Below are 24,594 nucleotides of genomic sequence, written 5' to 3' on the forward strand. Positions count from 1 at the left end.
CTCTCACCATAGCCACTACCATGTCTTCGAAGCCAGCACATCTCAGAGTCTCGCCCAAGGCCCATGGTGTGCTCCTGCGAATCACTGCTGGTTATTCAGGGCCAGGGGCTCTTTCGTCAGTAGATGATGAATCCTGCCAGGACTGGGTCCTCCCTACAAGGCAGCGCGTTCCCTTCTGGCCCAAGGTGTGTCTAGAAATGCCACCCAGGAGCTAGGCCTGGAGTAGGGGCCTCATGACTCTGCCCATTGCCCTATTCTCCTGTGGCTGAGCTGGTATCCAAGATGCAAGACAAAGTCCTCTGTACTCTTCCCTCGCCTCAAACAGAAGAAGGGGAAATCTCTTTTAGAGGCGAGCTGCACTGCCTGAGGTTGGGGCATGGGTGATACAAGCACTCCCTTAACCACCCCGGCTGGTGTCTCACTAGGTCCCAAGTCCCCCAAGGCCACAGGCATCAGGACCAGGACTTGCCTAAGGGTTGTAGTCCTCCTGGCCTAGACCCCCTTTTCAAGTATATTTAGGATCCCAGAGCAGTGTAGCCTGTGATGGTGAGGCTTGCTGGGACTCGGGTCCCACCGCTGGGCTGGGCGGTTCTCCTCTGGCTGGGGCTGGTCTCAATGCTTCCTCCATGGGTGGGCATCACCCGAGTTCAACCCGGTTTTGCTTTCCACCGTGACGGAAGCACTAGGTTCAATGCACAGTCACAGGCGCCGTGCCCTCCCTCCCACAGCTGCTCAGATTCCCACCCTGTGCCATGTGGCTGCTGTCAGGGGATGGAGGAGGGGTGTCGTCAGCAATTCAAAACCGTCTTTCCTACCCTCTTCAGTGCCTTTTCAGCAATACGAAGTTAAACCAGGTACTGCAATTGCTTACCTGATTTTTGGTTCTTATGAAGGTGCGTTTTTGTATAGACAGTTGTCAAACTTAGCGTTCCTGGGTGGCAGGGGTAACTGTCAGTGGAGGCTTCTGTTTGGCCATCTCGCTCTGTACTGCCGCTGCTTCCTTTTTATTAATTTTCATTTTTCTTTTTTTCCTTTTTATATCTCATCTCTCCCTTATTTTGTGTTGTCTTGTGGCATTCTTGGGTAAACATAAGATCAATACCATGGATTTTTAAATTTTTAAAATTTTTCTTTGAGACAGGGAGCTCACTGTGTTGCCCAGGCTGGTCTTGAACTCCTGGGCTCAAGCAATCCTCCCACCTCAGCCTCCAAGTAGCTGGGATTATAGGCACATGCCACCACAGCCAGCCTCGACTTCCACTTTGTATTTATATATTCCACAAGTGAGATTAACCTATAGGTTTATTTTTTGGTGCTGCTTTGTGGTATTGCTATCAGAGTTCTGCTAGCTTGGCAGCATGAATGGGAAGCTTTCCATCTTTTTATGCTCTGAAACCTAAAAATACAAATAAAACAAACCAGATTATTATGATGATTTTATTTTTTTAGCTAACGCCTTCTTCAGTGAAAACATTATCTGTTCCTTGAAGCTTGATAAAATTCAATCATAAAGAATTTTGTCTGGTTATATTTAAGTGGAGCTATTCAACTGTAAAAAAAAAGATTATTGATCTTTTATCTCTTTTTGAGTCTTTTTTGTAACTTATGTCTTCCTAGAAAATAATCCATTTCATCTAAACACTGATTTCAAATTTATTAGCATAAAGCTATGCTCTATCGTTTTTGTTTTTTTTACAATTTTAAAGTCCTTTATTTCTGTAGTAATGAAACCTTTTTCATTAATTTTTTTTTTTTTTTTTTTTTTTTTTTGAGACGGAGTCTTGGTCTGTCGCCCAGGCTGGAGTGTAGTGGCCGGATCTCAGCTCACTGCAACCTCCGCCTCCCGGGTTCACGCCATTCTCTTGCCTCAGCCTCCCGAGTAGCTGGGACCACAGGCGCCCGCCACCTTGCCCGGCTAATTTTTTGTACTTTTAGTAGAGACGGGGTTTCTCCATGTTGGTCAGGCTGGGTCAAACTCCCAACCTCAGGTGATCCACCCACCTCGGCCTCCCAAAGTGCTGGCATTACAGGTTGAGCCACCACGCCCAGTCATTTTTTTTTACTTTTTCATTTTTTTTTTTTTCACAATGCATCCCAGTGGCAGTAATTAATATCTTCTCTCTCTTTTTTCTCTTGAGACAGGGTCTTGTTCTGTCGCCCAGGCTGGAGTGCAATGGTGTGATCTCGGTTCACTGCAACCTCTGCATCCCGGGCTCAAGTGATCCTCTTGCCTCAGCCTCCCAAGTAGCTGGAACTACACGTGCATGCTACTGTGCCAGGCTAATTTTCCTATTTTTTGTAGCGATAGGGTTTTGCCATGTTGCCAAGGCTGATCTCAGACTCCCAGATTCAAGTAATCCACCTGCTCGGCCCCCAAAATGCTGGCTGGGATTATAGCGTGAGCCACAGCACCTGGCCAATATTTTCTACCTAATTACTCACCTAAACAGATAAATCAATTCATTTAAAATTAAGATTTTTATATCATTACTATAAAAGGAAAAACCAGTATCACCTTCCATAAATATAAGTCAGTATAAATAGGCTGGGCATGGTGCCTCACCCCTGTAATCCCAGCAATTTGGGAGGCTGAAGTGGGTGAATCGCTTGGGAGTTTGAGATCAGTCCAAATGAGACATAATGAGACCATCACTACTAAAAAATACAAAAAAGTAGCCTGACATGGGGTTGCACACCTGTAGTCCCAGCTGCTCAGGAGGCTGTGATGGGAGGATGACTTGAGCCCTGGAGGTGGAGGCTGTAGTGAACTAAGATTGTGCCATTGTACTCCAGCCTGGGTGACAGATCCAGACCTTATCTCAAAGTAAATAAATAAATAAAATAACTTAAATAGAATTACAAAAAATACCAAATGATGTCATTACCTTGTAGCCAGACCTTTTTGCCTGTCTGGAGCCTGTTCCCTCTTTATTTATTTATTTTTTATTTAAGTGTTAACAAGAGTAAGAAAGAGAAGACGTAAGAGATGTGATAGCATCAAACTGACATGTTGCTCTAACATAATCAGAATTTTTTTTTAAGCGACTGGGTCTCATTCCATTGCTCAGGCTGGAGTGCAGTGGCGTAATCATACTCACTGCACCCTCAAATCCTGGGCTGAAGTAATCACCCTGCCTCGGCCCTGAGTAGCTGGGACCACAGCAGCCACCACATCTGGCTTTTTAAAAAACATTTTGTAGAGATGGGGTCTCACTATGTTGCTCAGGGGGGCCTCAAACTCCTGGCCTCAAGCAGTCCTCCCACCTCTGCCTTCCAAACCGCTGGGATTACAGGCACAGGCCACCCCACTCAGTGTAATCACAACGACTGACTATAGCCATGTTTTAAAAACATTCTAAGCTACGTGCCACCTAAGGAACCTGTCCATGTCTCACTCTTGAGGTGCATCGTCCGGGAGTCTGCAAGTTACACAGTTCTGTTCTTTAGGGGTAACCTTTAAATTTTTTGTTTCTAGCAAGTACACAAATATGGAATGCTTCACGAATTTGTGTGTCACTCCTGCGCAGGGGCCATGCTAATCATCTCTGTGTTGTTCCAATTTTGGTATATATGTTACTGAAGTGAGCACAACTCTTAAAATTTTAACATATATTTTTATACTTTTAAAATTTCTCTGTCTAGAGTTAGTCAATGTTTATACCTTCTTTAGCCTTTATTAAGGCAAAGACTTCACTTACCTCTTCTCTCCTCTTCATCCCATGTTGAAATCATTCATTTTATATGTAAATATATAAAGTGATAATATATATGCAGATATATTATATATATATATATATATATATGTGCACTGTGGGTGTACTTTACAAGGATTATCTTATTTCAGCATCACAACAACCCTCTGAGGTTTGTACTATTACTGTAATAGTAATACTGTACTATTGGCCAGGTATAGTATTTTATATATGAGGGAACCAGAGGCTTAGAGAATTTAAGTAAACATTCTTTCAGTGCCACAGCTGTGCCCTTTCAACTGTGCTATCCTGCCTACTTTGGGATTTTAATTCTGAATTATGATTTATGATTAAAAAGTATCACATAGCTTAAATACATGTTTTACTGGTTCCCTTCCATTTCTTAATATATCTCCTTCATTTTATTTTGCTACAGTAGTACATCCTTGAATAACTCTCTCAGAAAGATTGAGTATAGTCTTTCTTTCCCTTACATTTGAATGCTGGGTTGGCTATGTGTAGAATCTTTGATTCACATTCATTTTCTTTTCTTTTTTTTTGACGGAGTCTTGCTCTGTCACCCAGGCTGGAGTGCTGTGGTGCAATCTCAGCTCACTGCAAGCTCTGCCTCCCGGGTTCAAGCGATTCTCCTGCCTCAGCCTCCTGAGTAGCTGGGACTACAGGCGCCCGCCACCACACCCGGCTTTTTTTTTCTTTTTTTTGTATTTTTAGTAGAGGTAGGGTTTCACTGTGTTAGCCAGGATGGGCTAAATCTCCTGACCCTGTGATCCGCCCACCTCAGCCTCCCAAAGTGCTGGGATTATAGGCGTGAGCCACCGTGCCGGGCCCTACATTCATTTTCTTTTAGAATTTTGAAGACATTGTATCCTTCCTGACTAGGATTTAGTGCTGTCAATCAAAGAGCTATCTGATGCTATTCCTTATCCTTCAGACTTTTCTACATGCCTTTTCTTTCCTCTTCACTGCAACTTCCCTTATCCAGACATCTAGATAACCCTCCTCCCCATTTTTTTTTTTTTGAGACGGAGTTTCACTCTCATTGCCCAGGCTGGAGTGCAATGGCGCGATCTGGGATTACCGCAACCTCCGCCTCCTGGGTTCAAGTGATTCTCCTGCCTCAGCCTCCCACATAGCTGGGATTACAGGCATGCGCCCCCACGCCTGGCTAATTTTGTGTTTTTAGTAGAGACGGGGCTTCTCCATGTTGGTCAGACTGGTCTTGAACTCCCGACCTCAGGTGATCCGCCCACCTTGGCCTCCCAAAGTGATGGGATTACAGGTGTGAGCCACCGCGCCTGGCCCTCTATTTTTAAATTGACTAACATACAAGTAAAATGTGTAAGTACTTAGTGTATAGTTTGATGAGCATTTATGTATACACATTCATGTAACCACCACCCGGATAAAGACAGAACATTTACAGCATCCCAAAGTCTCCCTCACACCTCATTCCCAATCAGAAATCCAACTGTCCACCCAGATAAGTAACTACTGTTCTGACTTCTCTCACTATAGAAAGTTTTGCTTACTCTTGAAACGTATGTAAGTGGAATCATACAGTGCACAGTGTTTTGTGTCTGCTGAATGCCATGTTTTCATGTTCTTTCCAAATAGAAACTTGAGGAGAGGCTAGAGTTCTGGATGGAGAAATATGATAAGGACACAGAAATGAAAGAGAATGAACTAAATGCTCTCAAAGCCACAAAGGCCAGTGACTTAGCACACCTTCAAGATCTGGCAAAGACGGTAAGGAAGGAATTAAGGCACTCACTGAGGAGGAAGTGGCAACTAAGCTACAGTAGCTGGGTATTGCTATTTTGAGTCAAAATCTTTTTAGATGCTGCTGTAACACTCCCATAGTGCATACTCTGTCCCAGGTGCTACCCGCACAGCCCCTTGAGACAGATACTGTGATTATTCTTACTTTATGACCTCTGGAGACAGTCAGTGATGATTTCTAACAAGTTTGTGATTATGGTTTCATTATGGAATAAGTGCAGAACTTCCTAAATTTCTTTCAAAAGTCAGCTACTGCTGGGCATGGTGATTCACACCTGTAATCCCAGCACTTTGGGAGGCCGAGGCAAGCAGATCACTTGAGATCAGGAGTTTGAGACAAGCCTGGGTAACATGGCAAAACCCCATCTCTACTAAAAATACAAAAATTAGCCATGCATGGTGGCACGTGGCTGTTAATTCCAGCTACTCACGAGGCTGAGGCAGGAGAATCACTTGAACCGGGAGGCGGAGGTTGCAGTGAGCCAAGATTGCGTCACTGCGCTCTAGCCTGGGTGACAGAGTGAGACTCTGTCTCAAATCAAACAAAAAAGACAGCTACTGTATATCTACATTCTCCCAAAGTTTAAAAAAAAATCCATATTGAAGTCATTGATCACACATTAATTCATATTTTATTTTTTAGGAAAGACAGAACTTAAATTTGAATTATTAAAACTGAAAACGTTTTGGGAACAATTATAAAGTTAGTATGTGAATATTTACACTCTAGGAATCTATTACTTTTTTTCTTTGGTTTATCTTTCGATGGAGCATGTTTTATTCTGAAATTTTATATTAAAAGTGCAGGGCTGGCTGCGCTACAGCTTAGTCAAGAGAGTACTGTAATAAATGATGAATGTCTATCTTTGCAGATAAGAGAGTGTGAACAGGTCATCATTGAAGATCGTATAGAAAAGGAGAGGAGCAAGAATAAGATAGAACAGGATCTCTTGGAATTAAAGAGCGTCATAAAGGTAAAGAACCATAATCAGTATCTCGCCATAGCTGGCCTAACACTGAGGAACACAAAAGAATTTCTCATTCATTATCAAACGCATCTCAGTATACCAAGGAACTGCAGATCTGAGAAGCATGGACTTTTGTTATTATTAGAATTTGCTGACACAGTCCATGGTGCAGGGAGATGGTTAACATAGAAAAGGATGTGCCCCCAGCTCGTCATCTGGAGAAAAAGAGGTGGTTAGCGGTGGAAGCAAAACCTAGGCCAAGAGACGAAATATAAGAATACTATGTCTAACCAAAACCAGCTCTTGACAGAATGATTCCTTTTAATAGCCTCCTACTTCTTAAAATCCTGCTTATCCATCAGCCCAGACTATCTGCTGGGTTCTGATACAAGCTGCTTAGGTGGGAAGGATAAGCAGCAAGTTAGAAAAAAATAGAGATATTTTAGTTTCATATGAACTTGTGTATATCAGTGATGATGAAACTGGCAGGTCACAGATCACGTGAAATACTTGTAAGCAAAAACTTAAAGCAGCATCAGCTGGACGGAAACTGTCTGGAGGACAGCCCTTCTCTCTGCAGGCTGAGACCCTAGTGGGTAAACCGTAGTTTGGGTTGTATATTAGGGGTGAACTAAAAGTTTTATATTTACATTCTGGACAGGTATCCAAACCCAAAGTTGAGTTTTCCATAAGGAGTCAGATGTGTAAGTAGCAAGAATTTATCCAGTTTCAATGGTGTTTCTCCATAAAACTTGTCAGTATTCCTGAATTTACAACAGACATGTTAAGAACGAGCTGAAGAGCACGTTTGCTTTTTTTCACTAGTGGATTTGCTTCCAGTCTTTAGGGTTTGGTCTGACTTTAAAGCAGTGGAGACTGTATTGAGAACTGTTATCTAAAAACTAAGACATTCAAGAAAGCTATCTGAATCTTTTTTAAAAGTGCTAGGACAACTGATCTTTTAAGCAATCACTAAAGATATGAAATGCACAAGCCTGTAAGACTCATCTAGACTTATCTGTGCTTTTTTTTTCCTTTGAGACAGGATCTCACTTTGTCACTCAGGCTGGAGTGCAGTGGTGTAATCTCCGCTCACTACAACCTCTGCTTCCCGGGCTCAAGAGATCCTCCCGCCTCAGCCTCCCAAACAGCTGGGACTGTAGGCACAAGCCACCAAGCCTGGCTAATTTTTTTTATCTTTTTTGTATTTTTGTAGAGATAGGGGCTTGCCATGTTGCCCAAGCTGGTCTTGAACCCTTGAGCTCAAAGCGATCTGCCCACCTCAGCCTCCTAAAGTGCTGGGATTACAGGCATGAGCCACCGCACCTGGCATCATCTGTGCGTTTTTGGCCGTTTGCTTTTGCCCTTGGCCCAGGTAACTAACATTCTTTTTGGTTCAAATAGCTGCTAGGTATGGGGAACCTGAACTTTCTTCAAGGAAAGCAGTATAAGGAAGTCGGATTTCTAAGGGTGAAGAAAAAATAGGCCAAATCCAGTTCCTTTGATTTTTACTCCTTGAGAACTTCACTCTTGAGTCCATGGCTTAAGTTCCAGGTCCTGCACAACAGGAGAGCATCGCTATAGTGATTACATCCCCTGCCTACTTCCATGTCCTGGAGAGAGACTGCTTGTCAGACAGAAGTTACTTTATTCAACAGTCCCTTTATGTGGAAAGAATGCAGCTTGTCAGGCATACAATACGTTGTGCTCACTCCCCTTTTCTCTTCCAGCTCCAGGCCTGGTGGCGAGGCACTCTGATACGGAGAGAAATTGGTGGTTTCAAGATGCCTAAAGACAAAGTTGATAGCAAGGATTCAAAAGGAAAAGGCAAAGGCAAGGATAAGAGGAGAGGCAAGAAGAAGTGACCAAGTTCTCTTCTGTCTTTTCCTCTGGTATTCTGGAGGCGGGAAGGACTTAAGCGAGTTAAGAAACACCTGGTACCATCAAAGATGACGCATCTACAGGTTGTTGCCATTGAGACTTTCCCAGGGAAGCCTGATTTCACTCTGCCTGATAATTTCACTCTGCCTGATTTCACTAGGCCTGATAATTTCACTCTGCCTGATTTCACTAGGCCTGATAATTTCACTGGGCCTGTTAATTTCACTCTGCCTGTTACCCGGGTTTTCAAACCCTGATTTAGGATTATACCATTGACTTAGGGCTTCCTCACACCTTGCTGGGAAGAAGAGTTTCTGGTAGTCCTGTGAAGATTCATTCTTTCTCTTTCTCAGCGAACAAAGCAGTTCACTGGCTTAGTTACAGTGACGCTTGAAAACTTCAGTAATTCCTGTAATGTCTGATTCTGATTTTACCCAATTTGTAGTGAAAAAACTCTTATAAGCAAAAGTATTCAGTAGGAATTACCAGATGATGTTATTAGCTGTCCAGCATAATATATACACAGTAAAGTTTTAATAAATGTTGGTTCCTGCCTGCCTTTTAGATTTATCGTCACTCTGGTGTTTTTCTTGGGGTGAAAATGGCATGGAACACATAACCAGTTATAAGCTGCTTCAGCAACTTTTCTAGGAAACAGGATACAAATTATAAATACAAGCTAGAAACAGGATGTTAGGATATACAACTTTACAAACTGTAAAGATGGGACACAGGTTCTCTGGAAGGCTGGTTTGGATACACTTTTGACAAGTGAAACACTAGGGCCAGTACCTGCTTTGCTTACTCAACAATCCCCACTTTATGGAGTGTTAAGATGAAAAGAAATAAGGTGTGTGAAAATATCTAACCTGTGCCTGGCAAATAGGAAAGCTGTCAATCTCCCTCTTCTAGAAAAAAATGAGCCCACCAGATCATGCCTGCCTTGATGAGTCAAAACAATGCCTTGTGATGCTAAAGGTTTCCAAGAGAAAAGTTGTCCTAATATGTCACATACATTTCATGAATTAAGCCTTCTATCTACCTAACTCCAAATAAAGCAGTCTTGGTATCTGTACTTCCTTAAGAAAATCAACTTGATCTCAAAAGACTGTCCCCATTTCCACTGACACTCCTTCTGGAAAGGAAATGCCCTTTCCTTGATTCACTTTTGCCAAGGGAACCACACCTCAGGTATGAACACTCTCCAATCAGCTTTTATTACATGCCACTTAAGTGTTGGCTTTTATTTTAATGTCAACATATAAAGTGGCATACAGGCAATTTAAAATAACATACATGATACTGACATATTTATACTTAGAACTTATGCAATGTATTTACAGACATACAAATATAGGCCAATGTTTTACAAAATCTTTCACTAATTACATGTTTACAACATTTTCAGAAATAAAACGGAATTTGCTGTAAACCATCTCACTGCACTGTGTATATAGAAAGGCTTCTGAATATCCATGTTTTCATTTCTACAACCATTTAAGTGCTTAGTTTTTATGAATTCATCAAACTCGTCAGCGTAGTCACACATCATTAGTCACCGCTGAGCTGTAGAAAGTAGAGAAATCGCAAACTCCTAGATTAGCTGTATTTTAAAAAGCTCTTCAGGAAAGTGATCTACTACTATGCTCTGTGTTCTAGCAGAGTACAAAGGCCCCTCTTCCCATGGGTCGTTTCCAGACCTGGCTATTACAAGAGAACACTGGAGTGCTAAACACAGATTACCAGTCTGAAATTGTGGGAAACTGCTGACAGGAAATCTCTGTAGGTGGCAAGGGCTCTGCTGGGGGGGCTTTCAGCCACCGACACTGTCAGTGATGGGAAGGGCTCTGCTGGGGGGGCTTTCAGCTGCCAACACTGTCAGTGATGGGAATGGTTCTGCTGGGCCGGGGTCTCTCAGCCACCGACACTGTCAGTGATGGGAAGGGCTCTGCTGCGGGGGCTCTCAGCCACCGACACTGTCAGTGATGGGAAGGGCTCTGCTGCGGGGGCTCTCAGCCACCGACACTGTCAGTGATGGGAAGGGCTCTGCTGCGGGGGCTCTCAGCCACCGACACTGTCAGTGATGGGAAGGGCTCTGCTGGGGGGAACCTCAGCCGCTGACACCATCAGTGATGGGAAGGGCTCTGCTGCGGGGGCTCTCAGCCCTCCGACACTGTCAGTGATGGGAAGGGCTCTGCTGGGGGGGCTTTCAGCTGCCGACACTGTCAGTGATGGGAAGGGCTCTGCTGGGGCAGCTCTCAGCCACTGACACTGTCAATGATGGGAAGGGCTCTGCTGGGGCGGCTCTCAGCTGCCGACACTGTCAGTGATGGGAAGGGCTCTGCTGGGGCAGCTCTCAGCCACTGACACTGTCAATGATGGGAAGGGCTCTGCTGGGGCGGCTCTCAAGCTGCCGACACTGTCAGTGATGGGAAGGGCTCTGCTGGGGCAGCTCTCAGCCGCTGACACTGTCAGTGATGGGAAGGGCTCTGCTGGGGCGGCTCTCAGCCACTGACACTGTCAGTGATGGGAAGGGCTCTGCTGGGGCAGCTCTCAGCTACCGACACTGTCGATGATGGGAAGGGCTCTGCTGGGGCGGCTCTCAGCTGCCGACACTGTCAATGATGGGAAGGGCTCTGCTGGGGCGGCTCTCAGCTGCCGACACTGTCAGTGATGGGAAGGGCTCTGCTTCAGGTCAGGGGAGCCGTGACAAGGTCATCTTCATCTTACACTGGAGTCAAGTGAAGCTAAATGTTAAACCAAATTGTGCTTTCCAATTTTTTAAAAAAAGGTACATACAAAATACTGAATACAAAATTCTCCCAACAAAAGCATCATGATTTGTTTTTGCATCTTGACACCAAAAAGAAATTCATACCTTCATACCTCTGCAGAGGGTTTGAAAACATCAGAGGGTTTGAAAAAAAAAAAAATTCAATGTATTTGATATTTTTCCTTCAATTATCAGCCAAAACCACACCCAGTTTTTCCTAACAATTCAAATACAAATCTCATTTAGTTTGATAAAAATACATTAATAAGGTTTCATAATATGTGCAAAATTTGAAATAAGCTGAAATTTCCATTTATTCCTATGGGAAAATTACTTGCAAACATGGCAAGTATTTCATTATGTAACGTCTTCTAGAATTATTCCTTGCATAGTATGTTTTTGGTATTGTGTTTTTTTTGGGGGGAGGGGTGAGGACAGGAGTCTCACTCTGTCAACCAGGCTGGAGGGCAGTGGCGTGATCTCGGCTCACTGCAACCTTCGCCTTCCAGGTTGAAGCGATTCTCCTGCCTCAGCCTTCTGAGTCACTGGATTACAGGTGCCCACCACCACGCCCGGCTAGTTTTTGTATTTTTAGTAGAGACGGGGTTTCACCATGTTGGCCAGGCTGACCTGCATATGTTAAAAATAATCCTGTCCTTTGCTGAGTTCCATGTCTGGTGGCATATAATCTGGAGACTATACTAAGGCTTAATGCTGACAAATACAGTTTAAAAATACACACAGTTAAATTCTAAACAAGTTATATAAGGGTTGGTGGGTCTGTTGGGAACTATAAATATAATGGGGTCTGGCTCTAAGCACTTACATAAAGACATTTTACTTTCATTCTATAAGATTGGGCATTGAGCTTAGATGTTTTAAGTTATACAATTTATTTTATTTTGAGAGATGGGGTCTCACTCTGTTGCCCAGGCTGGAGTGCAGTGGTGCAGCCATGACTCACTGTAGCCTCGACCTCCCAGGCTCAAGTGATCCTCCCACCTCAGCCTCCTGAGTAGCTGGTAGTACAGGCATGTACCACCATGCCTGGCTTTTTTTTTTTTTTTCCCCCAATTTTTGGGAGACAGGGTCTTGCTATATTGCCCAGGCTGCTCTCAAACTCCTGGGCTCAAGTGATCCTCCTGCCTCGGCCTCCCAAAGTGCTGGGATTACAGGCGTGAGCCACCGCGCCCAGGCCGTTACACAATTTTAAACCTGGTCAAGTGGTAATGTTCTGATGAATCTGTTTCTCTGCAAGAACAAGGAAGAAAACATTACTTTGACCAGGTACTCAACATGATTTGATCCAAAGCTACTTGTAGATGCTACATTTACCTGATAAAAAGAGGAATAACATTATGCCCAATGGATGCATTGGTAAAGAAAATCCAGAACAGTTAACAACTATAGAGACACAACCCTAATATCTTCCACTTACTTTATTCACTTGTTTTACAAAGGCAGTGAACACCAGAATATATCACCAACAACTAAAAGGGGTTCAAAATGCAGGGGAAGGAAAACCCAACTAGCTGAAACTTGAATAAAAGCTCCTGTGTGGTGTTGAGCCCTTGGGCCCTTTTCCTCCACCCATAATTGAGTATATAAAGGCACTAGTGGTGGAGCCAGATGGGGCGCATTTTTTTTTTTTTTGAGATGGAGTTTTGCTTTTGTTGCCCAGGCTGGGGTGCAATGGCACGATCTCGGCTCATCACAACCTCCGCCTCCTGGGTTCAAGTGATTCTCCTGCCTCAGCCTCCCGAGTAGCTGGGATTACAGGCACGAGCCACCACACCTGGCTAATTTTGTATTTCTGGTAGAGACAGGGTTTCTCCATGTTGGTCAGGCTGTTCTCAAACTCCCAACTTCAGGTGATTTGCCCACTTCAGCCTCCCAAAGTGCTGAGATTACAGGCGTGAACCACCACACACAGCTAGGAAGTTGTTTTTAAGATGCCATAAGTGCTTTAATTCAGCCACAGAAACTGGCAGTTACCTGAAAGAAATATAAGAAACTAGGCTTTCCCGAGCTCGAAGTGTATGTGCTGTGACTGCAACATGTCTGCAGGCCCAGGTGTCCACGGAGCAGCATGAGGAGGGTGGGGAGGGTGAGGAGCCTGGGAAGGATGGGGAGGGAGGCTCAGTGAGACCAAAGCAGGCGACACACAGCAGTGTGCTATCAGATTAAGGATTTGGAACCTGTGTATAGAGGGCTTGTTTATAATATCTAGATAACAGGATGACATAGAACCATCCTCTATGATGGACTGGAGTTGAAGGGAGGCCTAGAACACTGACCTTAAATACAACTGTATCTGTTTCACTGTTTTACTATGCAAAATTTGGGCCAGGCCCAGTGGCTCACTCCAGTAATCCCAGCACTTTGGGAGGCCAAGGCAGACCAGCCTGGGCAACACGGCGAGACCCCAACTCTTAAAAAAAAAAGAAAAGACTGCAAAATCTAGGCCCTCTGTATTATTTTTGTTTTGCCTTTGACAGAATAGTCCAGCTCCTCATAATACAGCTTTTGATTTTAAATGTGGGTGAAAAATGCAGTGGGGCCATTACCCTCCCCCACCAAACATACAAATATCTAGCTTTGAACAGTGATTTCCACTACATGAAAAACATGTGCAATGGGCAGGCGCAGTGGCCACGCCTGTAATCCCAGCACTTTGGGAGGCCGAGGCGGGTGGATCACTTGCAGTCAGGAGTTTGAGACCAGTCTGGCCAGCATGGCAAAACCCCATCTCTACTAAAAATACAAAAAAATTAGCCAGGCATGGTGGTGGGCACCTGTTGTCCCAGCTACTGGGGAGGCTGAGGCAAGAGAATTGCTTGAGCCCGGGAGGCGGAGGTTGCAGTGAGCCGAGATCGCGCCACTGCACTCCAGCCTGGTGACTGAGCGGAACTCCTTCTCAAACAAAAACATGTGCAATGGTTATTGAAAATGCAGATTCCTAGGCCTTACCCCAGACCTCCTGAATGTGAATCTGTATTTTAACAAACACTCCAGGAGATTCGAACGAACAACCAAGTTTAGAAACCAGCAGACCAGCTGTCTTGAGAGCAGGTAAAAACAACGGCACAGCATACTGGCGCCTAACGCAGAAGATGTGCTTTCTGGTGTGTGAAATGAGCCTGCTCTCCAGGAAAACACAGCCAGGTCAGGTGTCGGGTTTTCAGTAACGGAGTAAGTTTCATCTGAGAAAACCAATGGTGTCTTCGTAAAAAAAATTCAATGGAAATGGATATAACCTCCCCTAAAATGGAGAAATGACGCAAAATATTCCTGTTAGGAATCATGGAAACAGTCCCTTCTGAGAACACATAAGAGCTGTGTTTAAGCAGACAGCTGGCAGCAGCAATCACGTTGTCCTGCTCCTTGTTTTGGCCAGGCCAATGGCCTAAGGTCTTGGGAATCCTTAAACAGCAGATAACTGGTGCTGCTGTTGCTTGGGTGGGGCAAGTTCCAGGAGAGCCTGGACCGTCACTGCAACCTGGCTCAAACCTTTCTCTTCTAAAATGTGGAGAGGCAAACATAATTGCTCCTGAAATGGGACAACGCAACACACAAACAAAAAGAAAATCAATGAGTTTCACAGAACTGAAAGGAAAAAGCAAGCACTTCTCCCCTTCATAATAATCAATGAAGATAGGAAAATGTAGTACCTGGGAAACCGACCTCAGTGGAAATCTGAGTGAGATACAGATGGTGTCTGACACTCACTGTCACTTTATTAATACAACTAAAAGTACATACAGATCATTTTCAAAATTGGGAAACTGACAAGTAGCGTATATTTATACATACAGCAGAGGAAAAACACTACTGCAGTGTAAAAGCAACATCCTTTATCTCTGATGAATAAACGGCCAATGCAGATCTATAAAATAGGAAATGTGAAAAATAGAAAAACAATTCCACGCTACCAGATGGCTCAAGACTGAAAGATTTACACTTTAGGAGAAAGCATTTTGTAAGTTCCCTACCACAGGAATGCAAGATAGTTTGAAAACATAACTCAGCCTGCATGAGTTCTACACTGTTTGCATTATAATCTTGACTATGAAAACCAGGGTTCCCAGACCAGGCAGGGCAAGAAACTCAGCGTATCCTGAGCTCTTGAGATTTAGATGTGTTTGAGAAACTTCCCCCTAATTTGAATAATTCATGGAAGGGCCTGTCTGAATTAAAAATCTGAATTACAGAATTAAAAAGAAATAGTATTTGAAAATGTAAAGTATTTAATATCCTGGTATTTAACAGCCTGAATTATTCCAGGAAACTACTATGTAAGCTTAGGCAAGAATATGTTGATTACCAACATCTGTAAAGTGTTTACAATGTTTGCTTAAGGAAGTTAAGGAATACATCGAGTGTGTGCGCATCATTAATTTGTTAGGTTAATCCTTTCTTGTGAGAGAAAAAGGCAAATCTTAAGAACAGCACTTATCACTGGCTTTCTGTTAAGAGTAAATATTCAGAAAGAAAAGAGATTGCTCTTACAAAGAACAGAATATAGAATTCTGGCTCCACTAAAAAAGATTATACATGTTTGTTAAAGAAGACAACTAGTTTTTTTTTTTTTTTTTTTTTTTTTGCTTTTCATTGAGACGATATTACTACAAAATTTTACAAAACCAGTTACAATAAAATATATAACAAGTATTTATTTTTGAGGCAGTTACTGGTACTTGTGCTTACTTTTTATTTAATACTTATCTTGATAAAATGAGGTAACTGTAATCTTTTGATCTAATAAAACTAGCAACTTTGTAGAAATACTGAGTGCAACCGCATGTCTAGATAAATTATTTTTAAAATGAACCTGCCGAGTGTTTTGTTTTGCTGTCGGAAGAGACGTGCTTTCTCCACGGCCGATTCCCGGATCTCTTCCTCTCAGTAGAGCCCTAGGACCTGTGTGGCCTGGGTTTACTCAGAAGCCTGTGCTTTCTAGAGCACACCTACCTTCCAGCTGGGCTAGAGGGAGTGCTGTGTGTTCTCAAGAGAATGTACAATTACAACCCCTAAACCATGAGAGCCTGTGTGTGTGTTTTTAACAGGTGTTCCAACTCTGAGACATCTTAAAAATAAAACCAACCCAACTCCCCAAAGTCTGAGAGGCACCTACTAGCACAGAAAACTGAAGTCTTCGTCATCAGTGTTGAGTGTTTGAGCATTAACAGTGAACAGTCTTTTCACCTGTGAAAATAGCTGTCCCATTTCATACGGAAGAAAACCAAACCAATGAGCCTCTCAGGCTGAACTCTACAACTGCATGTCGTGCTCCTCACGATCTCTCCGCATACTTGAGTTCATTCTTTATCCCAATTTTGTTAACACAGTTCAGAAGTTTCCTGAATATTCAGAAACACCACTTACGAAATTAGAATCTAACCGCAATTATAAAGTAGTTTCCAGCATTACTGTCTAGCAGCTAAATGCTAAGCATTCTGAAAGAACCAGACAGTATTCACTGCCTTGAGTACAGAACAGGGACTGCTGCCTACTACTTCTCCTGCTACAGTTTCACTATTAAGAAGGTTAGAAATCACATAAATTCCAATTTTAAACAGAATGCTGGGAGTGAGTCTCAGTTACACATAACAAACATAGTCAATCTGGACAGGTGCCCACCCTGAGAGGCCAGCTCCAGCCCATCTGCTCGTGTGCACCACGTGCAACGTATGGATTGGGCTCAGAATAGCAGTCTAGGAAATCCACATGATCTTTAAACTGAACATTCTGACCAAACTAAAATTATTAAAATTATGGCCAATACCTTCCAAACGTCCAGACCGCAAATGCTTAGACGGCCCTGTGCCTACCCACAAAGGGGGGACTCAGGATTTCAGGACACAGTTCAAAGCGGAAATCTAAGTGACCGCGTACTGCCAGAACCAGAAAAGGCACGATGATCTTCCTCATGAGCAGCTGCGGAAAAGGTTCAGTCACTCCACAATGTCAACACTTGTGCTGAGACATGGAAAAACGGCCGGATGGGAGTTGTATTGTGTGACTTGGAAATAAAGCTCTACATGTCACATTCGAAGTACAAGTTCAGAATTGTATTAGTAAAAATGCTTCAGCGTTTACGGGAAGAGAAACAAGGCCACAGGCCAGGAGAATGGGTGGATGACCAGGAGAAAAAGATGCTGGTCTCTTACTCTTTGTCAGCAAAATGTCTACTAATGCGACGGGCTGCACATCTGCAAATGCAAGGAAAGGATCTGTCTCCTTTACCGGTGAGCTCTTTGAGGGCCAGCGGGGAGAAAAAGCACTTATATAAATAATTCTGAATGACAAACAAACCTCCTTTACCCAGCACAGGAATGAGGTGGAAGTCACCGGAGTGCAATCTTTCAGCTAGAGGGGAAGAGCCAGTAGTAAAACATGCAGAGAGTTAACATGACAGTGCAGTAAAATGCCACAAAACCCAGAAGCTGGATAGAGAGACAGACAAAACTGGATTCTTCTGAGTGTGCCCCAAGAGAAAGTAGTGTTTCAACAGTTCTTTTAACGCTGAGGTTTAGCTGAAGGATGTCGGAAGGGGAACAAAGATTGTCCTGTCCAAAGTGTGAGCAGGAAAGGAAAACAGAAAAACAAAGTCAGTGGATCAGAAATGCAGATCTGAGTATAGAATTCAATATGATCATCTCAGTCATATTCACATATACACATCCTGTAACATTTTTACTTTGAGGAACACAAATAAAACGCCGAAAACCCAAACTACAAAGAATCTTCTATATGCTGAGCTGGATCTTACTACTAAACAGCAGAATAAAATTTGCGTGTTGGTGACTAGTCTGAACATTACGAATACAATACACAGGCCGGACGCGGTGGCTCACACCTATAATCCCAGCACTCTGGAAGGCTGAGGCGGGCGGATTACGAGGTCAAGAGATCGAGACCATCCTGGCTAACATGGTGAAACCTCGTCTCTACTAAAAATACAAAAAGTAAGCCGGGCGTGGTGGCGGGCGCCTGTAGTCCCAGCTACTCAGGAGGCTGAGGCAGGAGAATGGCGTGAACCCGGGAGGCAGAGCTTGCAGTGAGCTGGGATCGCACCACTGCACTCCAGCCTGGGTGACAGAGCGAGACTCCATCAGAAAAAAAAAAAAAAAAAAAAAAACAATACAATACACAGAAGTGGATGTTGGTTTAGGGTCATGTGAGGCCTGAAAGTAGTGAGGTGTGTGTGAAGCAACGTCTTTCCTGACTCATTCTTCTCTATTAAAAAAAAAGAGTAGGTCAGAAAGCAAGGACAAAAACTGCAGAGGCTGAGGTGAGGGACGTTTTCAGAGAAAGCCAGGTACATCAAAAAGGTTCAAAGACTGAGGAAAGCCTCATGATCCAGGTGCAGTTTATTACCTAGAAGCCAAACGCACTCAATGACTTGGCATTCCTCTAAAAATCAGGGGGTGTCCATTTTAACCAAGTCCAGCTCAAGAATGTGTTCGAAATGAACATAGAGCTGTTAAGGGCCTCAGAGATCATCCAAACCCTCCATTTTACAGATTGCAAAATTCACTAAATCAATACAAACGTCAGTGGACTGGACAACATGGAGACATCCTTTAACACATAACATAACGACTCTGGGACAAAAGATACTGGACTCAGATATAAGTTTTTAATCACCCATTATGGTTTTTTTGAATGTAGCATATTTAATACAAGCATAAAAATAAAGCAAATACCCATATGCCCAATGTCACCAGAGGCTTTTAAAAATTGCCTTGCCCTTTAGTATCTCATTCATACTTTAACTTGTATAACATTTTAAAAGTTATACAGAGAAAGGAAATTATTTGTCTTTATATATAATCTCATCTGGGTATAGAATCTGACAAAATACTTATAACACAGTTTTCTGTTTTACATTTTCAAAAGTGATCATTATTACCTTCCCAATTTTCAAGTCACACAGAGCAAAGTGGGGATGTTTAAGTAAAGGCCAGAATGACCAGAAGTACAGGAGAAAAAGGAAGAAGGGGAGGTAGAAGTTTCTTCTCTTCCTTTGGCAGTGGGACCTGAGAAGACGAGCTTGAACCTAAGAGTTTGTGCGTTTATTCATTTTCTTTCACTTTGTTCTAGACAAATGACTAATTTTTCAGCAGCAGTAGCAGCATACTAGGAACCCGTCTAAAACTGGCAGTGGTTGTGGTGGGGACCTGGGTGGAGGGCGGAAGGCGGAAGGGGAGAAGGAAGGGGCAGCGTATGAGGAATGTCCACTTCCTCTTTGTGGAGGGGGAGGCAGGATGCCTCAAAACCTCAGTCTAACCACTCTGGAAAAAGACCCAGTCTTTTAAAACTATATTATTTTTTTTCTCTGTACTTGCCTTCCAACAGCACAGTTCTGGTAGGAACAGGGGCAAGCTGGCCCATAATAAACATGGTCACCCACGGCATACCAGTGGACAGGTACAATGACTGTAATCGCTGGTCAACAGTACTTTTAACAGGTTTTGACATCGGTTGGGTCAACATGACTTGCCTGAGTGGGGCCATATTCAGCACTCTCCTATCGATTTCGCGGTTCCCATTCTGCACCAACCCATGCCATACTCTCTTTGTTTAAAGACCCTGCAGGGAACTAGAGCAGACACTAGATGTTTGTGTAGCAGGAACCTCTTCAGGAAGCAGAAGGGAACAGCTGGAGGCTAATGTGCACTATTAGAACAAACTTGTTTAAAAGAACGTATGTTGTTTCTTCAGAAGCCATATTCAGTGCTCTCAAAATATTTAAAAAGGTCTGTTCTAAAAGAGGAGCCTTTATCAAACAACATAATATAAACATGAAAATTTTGCTTTGAATTTGTCCACAGGGATCAAAAAGGTCTTTGCTAACTACCACTTTACGTAAATTTCCATTCTTTTACAATTCAGTTTTAAAAAAGAAAAAAACAGCAAAAGAAAAAAGTAAAAATTAAACAGTAGAATGATGATCTGCCTTCGTAAGAGAAAAACCAGCCTGGGAATCCTGCGGGCTGATGCAGATGCTCTGCGGAGCTGGGCGCTCTCTCTTTCACTTTGTAACACGTGAAAGAGCTGAAAGAGAAGGTCACTCTTTGGACAAGTGACGCTGAGGCCTTTCTAACTCCTGGTTAGTTAGAAAGAGGTGTGGTGAAATGCGTAAAGAGAACCACTGTCATGAAAGCTACAGGAACAGGATCTAAGCTCTGAGAAATGGTGGAGCTGCTGCTGAGCCCCGGGGCTACCCCTGAGTTACTGAGACCTAATTAGAAGGTGATAGAAAAGAGTCATGTTTTCCTCCTTCAGGCTATAGACAAAATGTTAACAAGACTCGTAATGGTCGTGGTTAATGAAAAAGTATCACACGGCACCAAGTTGTTTATTTCTTTAAATTTGTCTTTATACCATGTAATATTCCTTAGTAGTATAATGCTTCGTTGGTTTACTATAATTGCTTTTTAAAGGGGTTATTAAGAGTATATCAAGTTCATTTCCCTTAATCACATCTATAAATAAATTTAACTTCTGGTAATATTAAAGGGCAATAAAGTTATATCTGAGCTGGAGGCAACAAATCCTCACAGCAGGACAACACTCAGACAGCCTGTCGCAAGCCAGGCTCCAAAGAACGAGCTTCATGGAAGAACCGATGAAATCCGAATAAAGCCTGTCATTCAGTTAATCGTACTGTTCTCGTGTTACTTAATTTGAACCACTGTCCTAAGGTTGTAGTATATCAGGTGTTAGTTAACATTAGAAGAAATAAGTGAAGTATACAAAGGAACTCCAGGCTGTCTTTTCAACATTTCTGGAGTCTACAACATTTTAAAAAGTATCAAAGCAAGGGTCAGAACACTGAAGCCAGCTGCAGCATTCTTGATCTGGGATAGAGTGAGTTTTTGAAGGATGTATTTAGTTGTCAAATAGCAAGTGGGAAAGTTTAGGAAAATAGAATAATTACTCTAAATTACTTATAATTATTTCAATTTATACATTTATAATTTCTTTGTGTGGTCCTTGGAAATAATTAAGGAAAATTGTTCAAAAGCATACTGACTCTTGTAACCCAAAGTCATGTTAATTAGGATCGACTTAGCTCAGAGCTAGTCCCGTAAGATTTTAGAGATTTGCATTTCTAAAATTTTAGCACAACCAAGTCTATTTAGGCAACATAAAAAATGATACATTTATTACCTGAGGTACACCAATTTTTCTGCAAGCTTCTAGGAAATTCTCCACATTTCGCCTGCATTTCGCCATTGTTAATTTAGGCTGAAATGAGGAAAAGAAAATATGTTACTAGAAAAGTTTTGGTTTTGGGACAGGGTCTCGCTCTGTCACCCAGTCTGGAGTGCAGTGGCACAAGCTTGGCTCACTGTGTCCTTGACCTCTCGGGCTCAGGTGATCCTCCCACCTCAGCCTCCCAAGTAGCTGGCTATAGCTACAAGCCGTCACACCTGGGTAATTTTTGTACAGACAGGGTTTCGCCACGTTGCCCAGGCTGGTCTTGAATTCCTGAGTTCAAGCAATCTGCCTGCCTCAGCCTCCCAAAGTGCTGGGATCAGAGGCATGAGCTACAGGCCCAGCCTGCTAGCAACATTAAAAAATATTTGCTAACTTTAAAAATACCCTTGGCAATCGCTTCATAACTCTCAATGCTGTAGACTAGGGGGTCAGCAAACTTTTAAGGATCAGATAATAAATGTTAGTTTTGAAGGCCATAAGAACTGTTGCAATGCCGGATGCAGTGGCTCAGGCCTGTAATCCCAGTACTTTGGGAGGCCAAGGTGGGCAGATCACCTGAGGTCGGGAGTTTGAGACCAGTCTGACGAACATGGAGAGACCCGTCTCTACTAATAATACAAAAATTAGCCGGGTGTGGAGGTGGGCACATGTAATCCCAGCTACTCGGGAGGCTGAGGCACAAGAATTGCTTGAACCCGGGAACCCAGGAGGCAGAGGTTGTGGTGAGCCGAGATCGCGCCACTGCACTCCAGCCTGGGCAACAAGAGGGAAACTCCGTCTCAAAAAAAAAAAAAAGAGAGAACTGTTGCAACCACTCAATTCTGCTAGGAGCTTGAAAGCAACTATAGACAATATGCAAACAAGAAAGTGTGGCTGGGTTCCAGTGAAACTTTATTTACAACAGTTAAGTGCTGGCTTGTGGGCAGTAGTTTGTCACCTCACACTTTAGATATTGGCTTTGATTTTTTAAGGCAAGTACTAAATAGAAAAACTTTGAAAGAATAAAAACATTTTTTTCCATTTTAAAACAATGTAACACGAAAGCAGCAGTCCTCAACCTTTTTGGCACCAGGGACTGGTTTCATGGAAGACCATTTTTCCATGGACAGGGGTGGAGTTGGGGGATGGTTTCAGGATGATTCAAGCACATTACATTCATTGTGTATTTTATTTCTATTATTACATTACAATATATAATGAAATAATCATACATAATGAAATCTACCATAACGTAGAGTCAGTGGGAGCCCTGGGTTGTTTACCTGCAACTAGACAGTCCCATCTAGGGGTGACAGGAGATAGTGACAGATCATGGGGCATTAGATTCTCATAAGGGGCACGTGACCTAGATCCCTTCCTCGCACGCACAGTTCACACCAGCGTTCATGCTCCTCTGAGAATCTAATACTGCTGCTGATCTGACGGGAGGCAGAGCCCAGGCGGTGATGTGAGTAATGGGGAGAGGCTGTAAATACAGATGAAGCTTTGCTCACTGGCCCACTGCTCACCTCCTGCTGTGCGGCCCAGTTCCTAACAGGCCACAGACTGGTACCCATTTGTGGCCCAGGGCTTGGGGACCCCTGCGGTAAAGAAAACTTGGAGGAACAGCCAAAAAATTAATTACCCATAGTTCATCATGTAAATATAACTACAACAGTTGATTCATTTCCTTTCAGTCTTTTCTTTCTTTTTTTTTTTTTTTTTTTGAGACAGAGTCTTGCTCTGTCGCCAGGCTGGAGTGCAGTGGCGCGATCTTGGCTCACTGCAAGCTCCACCTCTTGGACTCAAGTGATTCTCCTGCTTCAGCCTCCCAAGTAGCTGGGACTACAGGTGTGCACCACCACACACAGCTAATTTTTGTATTTTTAGTAGAGATGTGGTTTCACTATGTTGGCCGGGATGGTCTCAATCTCTTGACCTTGTGATCTGCCCACCTCGGCCTCCCAAAGTGCTGGGATTACAAGCGTGAGCCACTGCACTCGCCCTTTCTTTCTTTTTTAGGGTCAGGGTCTCGCTCTGTTGCCCAGGTTGTTGTGCAGTGGCATGATCGTGGCTCACTGCAGCCCCACAGCCTCCTGAGTAGTAGGTGCACACCTAATTTTTTTAAGTTTTTTTGTAGAGACAGGGTCACTATATTGCCCAGGCTGGTCTTAAACTCCTGGCCACAAGTGATCCTCCTGCCTGTCTCCTTCTCAGCTTCAGCTTGATACCACAGGGAGCTCACAAGTGTGAACCACATGACATTCCCTCCTTGCGGTAGGAGGGCTCAGCCCCATGCTTGTCAGTCATTGGCTATGGGCAGGGGAAAAGCAAGGTGGCCTAGGACAGGTCCCTAAAATACATTGAGGGAAGAGTATATGATATCTGTAAGTTTTGGATGGTGTAGTTAAAATACACATAAAAATATAGATACATAAAGCAAGTATGGCAAAATGCAAGCAATGTCAGATCTAGGTGTAGACTTTAACAGTGTTCATTGTATGATTCCTTCCACTTTTCTGAAGGTTGAAACTTTTTCATGATAAAAATGTGAGGAAAACAGAGGAGAGGTGTATCAACCCAAAGCCTGTTCTTTTGTGGATTGCCATCCGATACTGATGTCCAGACCTGACCAGCAGTGCAAAGAGAACCTGCCAGTTATCTCGAATGCGTTTTCTCCCTCACCTTCCACCTGAGGTTGGTCACAGATCATGTCAATTTTACCTCTGAACCATCTTCCCTCTCACTGCCTTATTAATCCAGGCTTGTTATCCTCCTGGCCTGGACTAACAACAGCCTTTTCATTGGGCATCTTTCTTTTCCTTTTTCTTGAGATGGAGTCTCGCTCTATCTTGCCCAGGCTGGAGTGTAGCGCAGTGGCGCGATAGCTCACTGCAGCCTCCACCTCCCGGGTTCAAGTGATTCTCTTGCCTCAGCCTCCCGAGTAGCTGAGATTACAGACGTGTGAACCACTCCTGGCTGATTTTGTATTTTTAGTAGAGATAGGGTTCCACCATGTTGGCCAGGCTGGTCTCAAACCCCTAACCTCAGGTGATCCACCAGCCTCGGGCTCCCAAAATGCTGGGATTACAGGCGTGAGCCACTGCACCCAGCCTCTTTTCCTTTTTCTTTTAAGAAACAAGATCTTGGCCGCGCGCGGTGGCTCAAGCCTGTAATCCCAGCACTTTGGGAGGCCGAGACGGGCGGATCACAAGGTCAGGAGATCAAGACCATCCTGGCTAATATGGTGAAACCCCGTCTCTACTAAAAA

At 43.4% G+C, this 24,594-nt stretch overlaps 2 protein-coding genes and 1 non-coding gene across 8 annotated transcripts in view; 1 reads left to right on the top strand and 2 right to left on the bottom strand.

The window, feature by feature from the left end:
• The window catches only part of IQCG (IQ motif containing G), a 66,882-nt gene extending 57,946 nt beyond the window's left edge, over nt 1–8,936 (top strand). The window contains exons 10-12 of the mRNA XM_010381228.2: nt 5,328–5,459; nt 6,365–6,466; nt 8,191–8,936. Coding sequence (XP_010379530.2) covers nt 5,328–5,459; nt 6,365–6,466; nt 8,191–8,325 — 369 coding nt within the window. The 3' untranslated portion in view covers nt 8,326–8,936. The remainder of the gene's footprint in view (nt 1–5,327; nt 5,460–6,364; nt 6,467–8,190) is intronic.
• On the bottom strand, nt 3,483–3,589 carry LOC115900852. The gene has a single exon (XR_004060504.1). It is a non-coding gene; the product is annotated as a U6 spliceosomal RNA (small nuclear RNA).
• Nucleotides 8,937–9,539: 603 nt separating the features above from the next.
• LRCH3 (leucine rich repeats and calponin homology domain containing 3) overlaps nt 9,540–24,594 on the bottom strand; it is a 98,095-nt gene continuing 83,040 nt past the window's right edge. For 4 of the 6 annotated variants that reach the window (XM_030936638.1, XM_030936632.1, XM_030936648.1 and 1 more), the window contains 2 exons: nt 21,294–21,371; nt 9,540–14,664 (listed from right to left, as the gene is read on the bottom strand). In XM_030936638.1, coding sequence (XP_030792498.1) covers nt 14,539–14,664; nt 21,294–21,371 — 204 coding nt within the window. In that variant the 3' untranslated portion in view covers nt 9,540–14,538. The remainder of the gene's footprint in view (nt 14,665–21,293; nt 21,372–24,594) is intronic. The other 2 variants (XM_030936652.1, XM_030936645.1) reach the window with 1 other exon arrangement.

This window comes from Rhinopithecus roxellana, chromosome 1 (genome assembly GCF_007565055.1).
Source record: "Rhinopithecus roxellana isolate Shanxi Qingling chromosome 1, ASM756505v1, whole genome shotgun sequence".
Taxonomy (NCBI): domain Eukaryota; kingdom Metazoa; phylum Chordata; class Mammalia; order Primates; family Cercopithecidae; genus Rhinopithecus; species Rhinopithecus roxellana.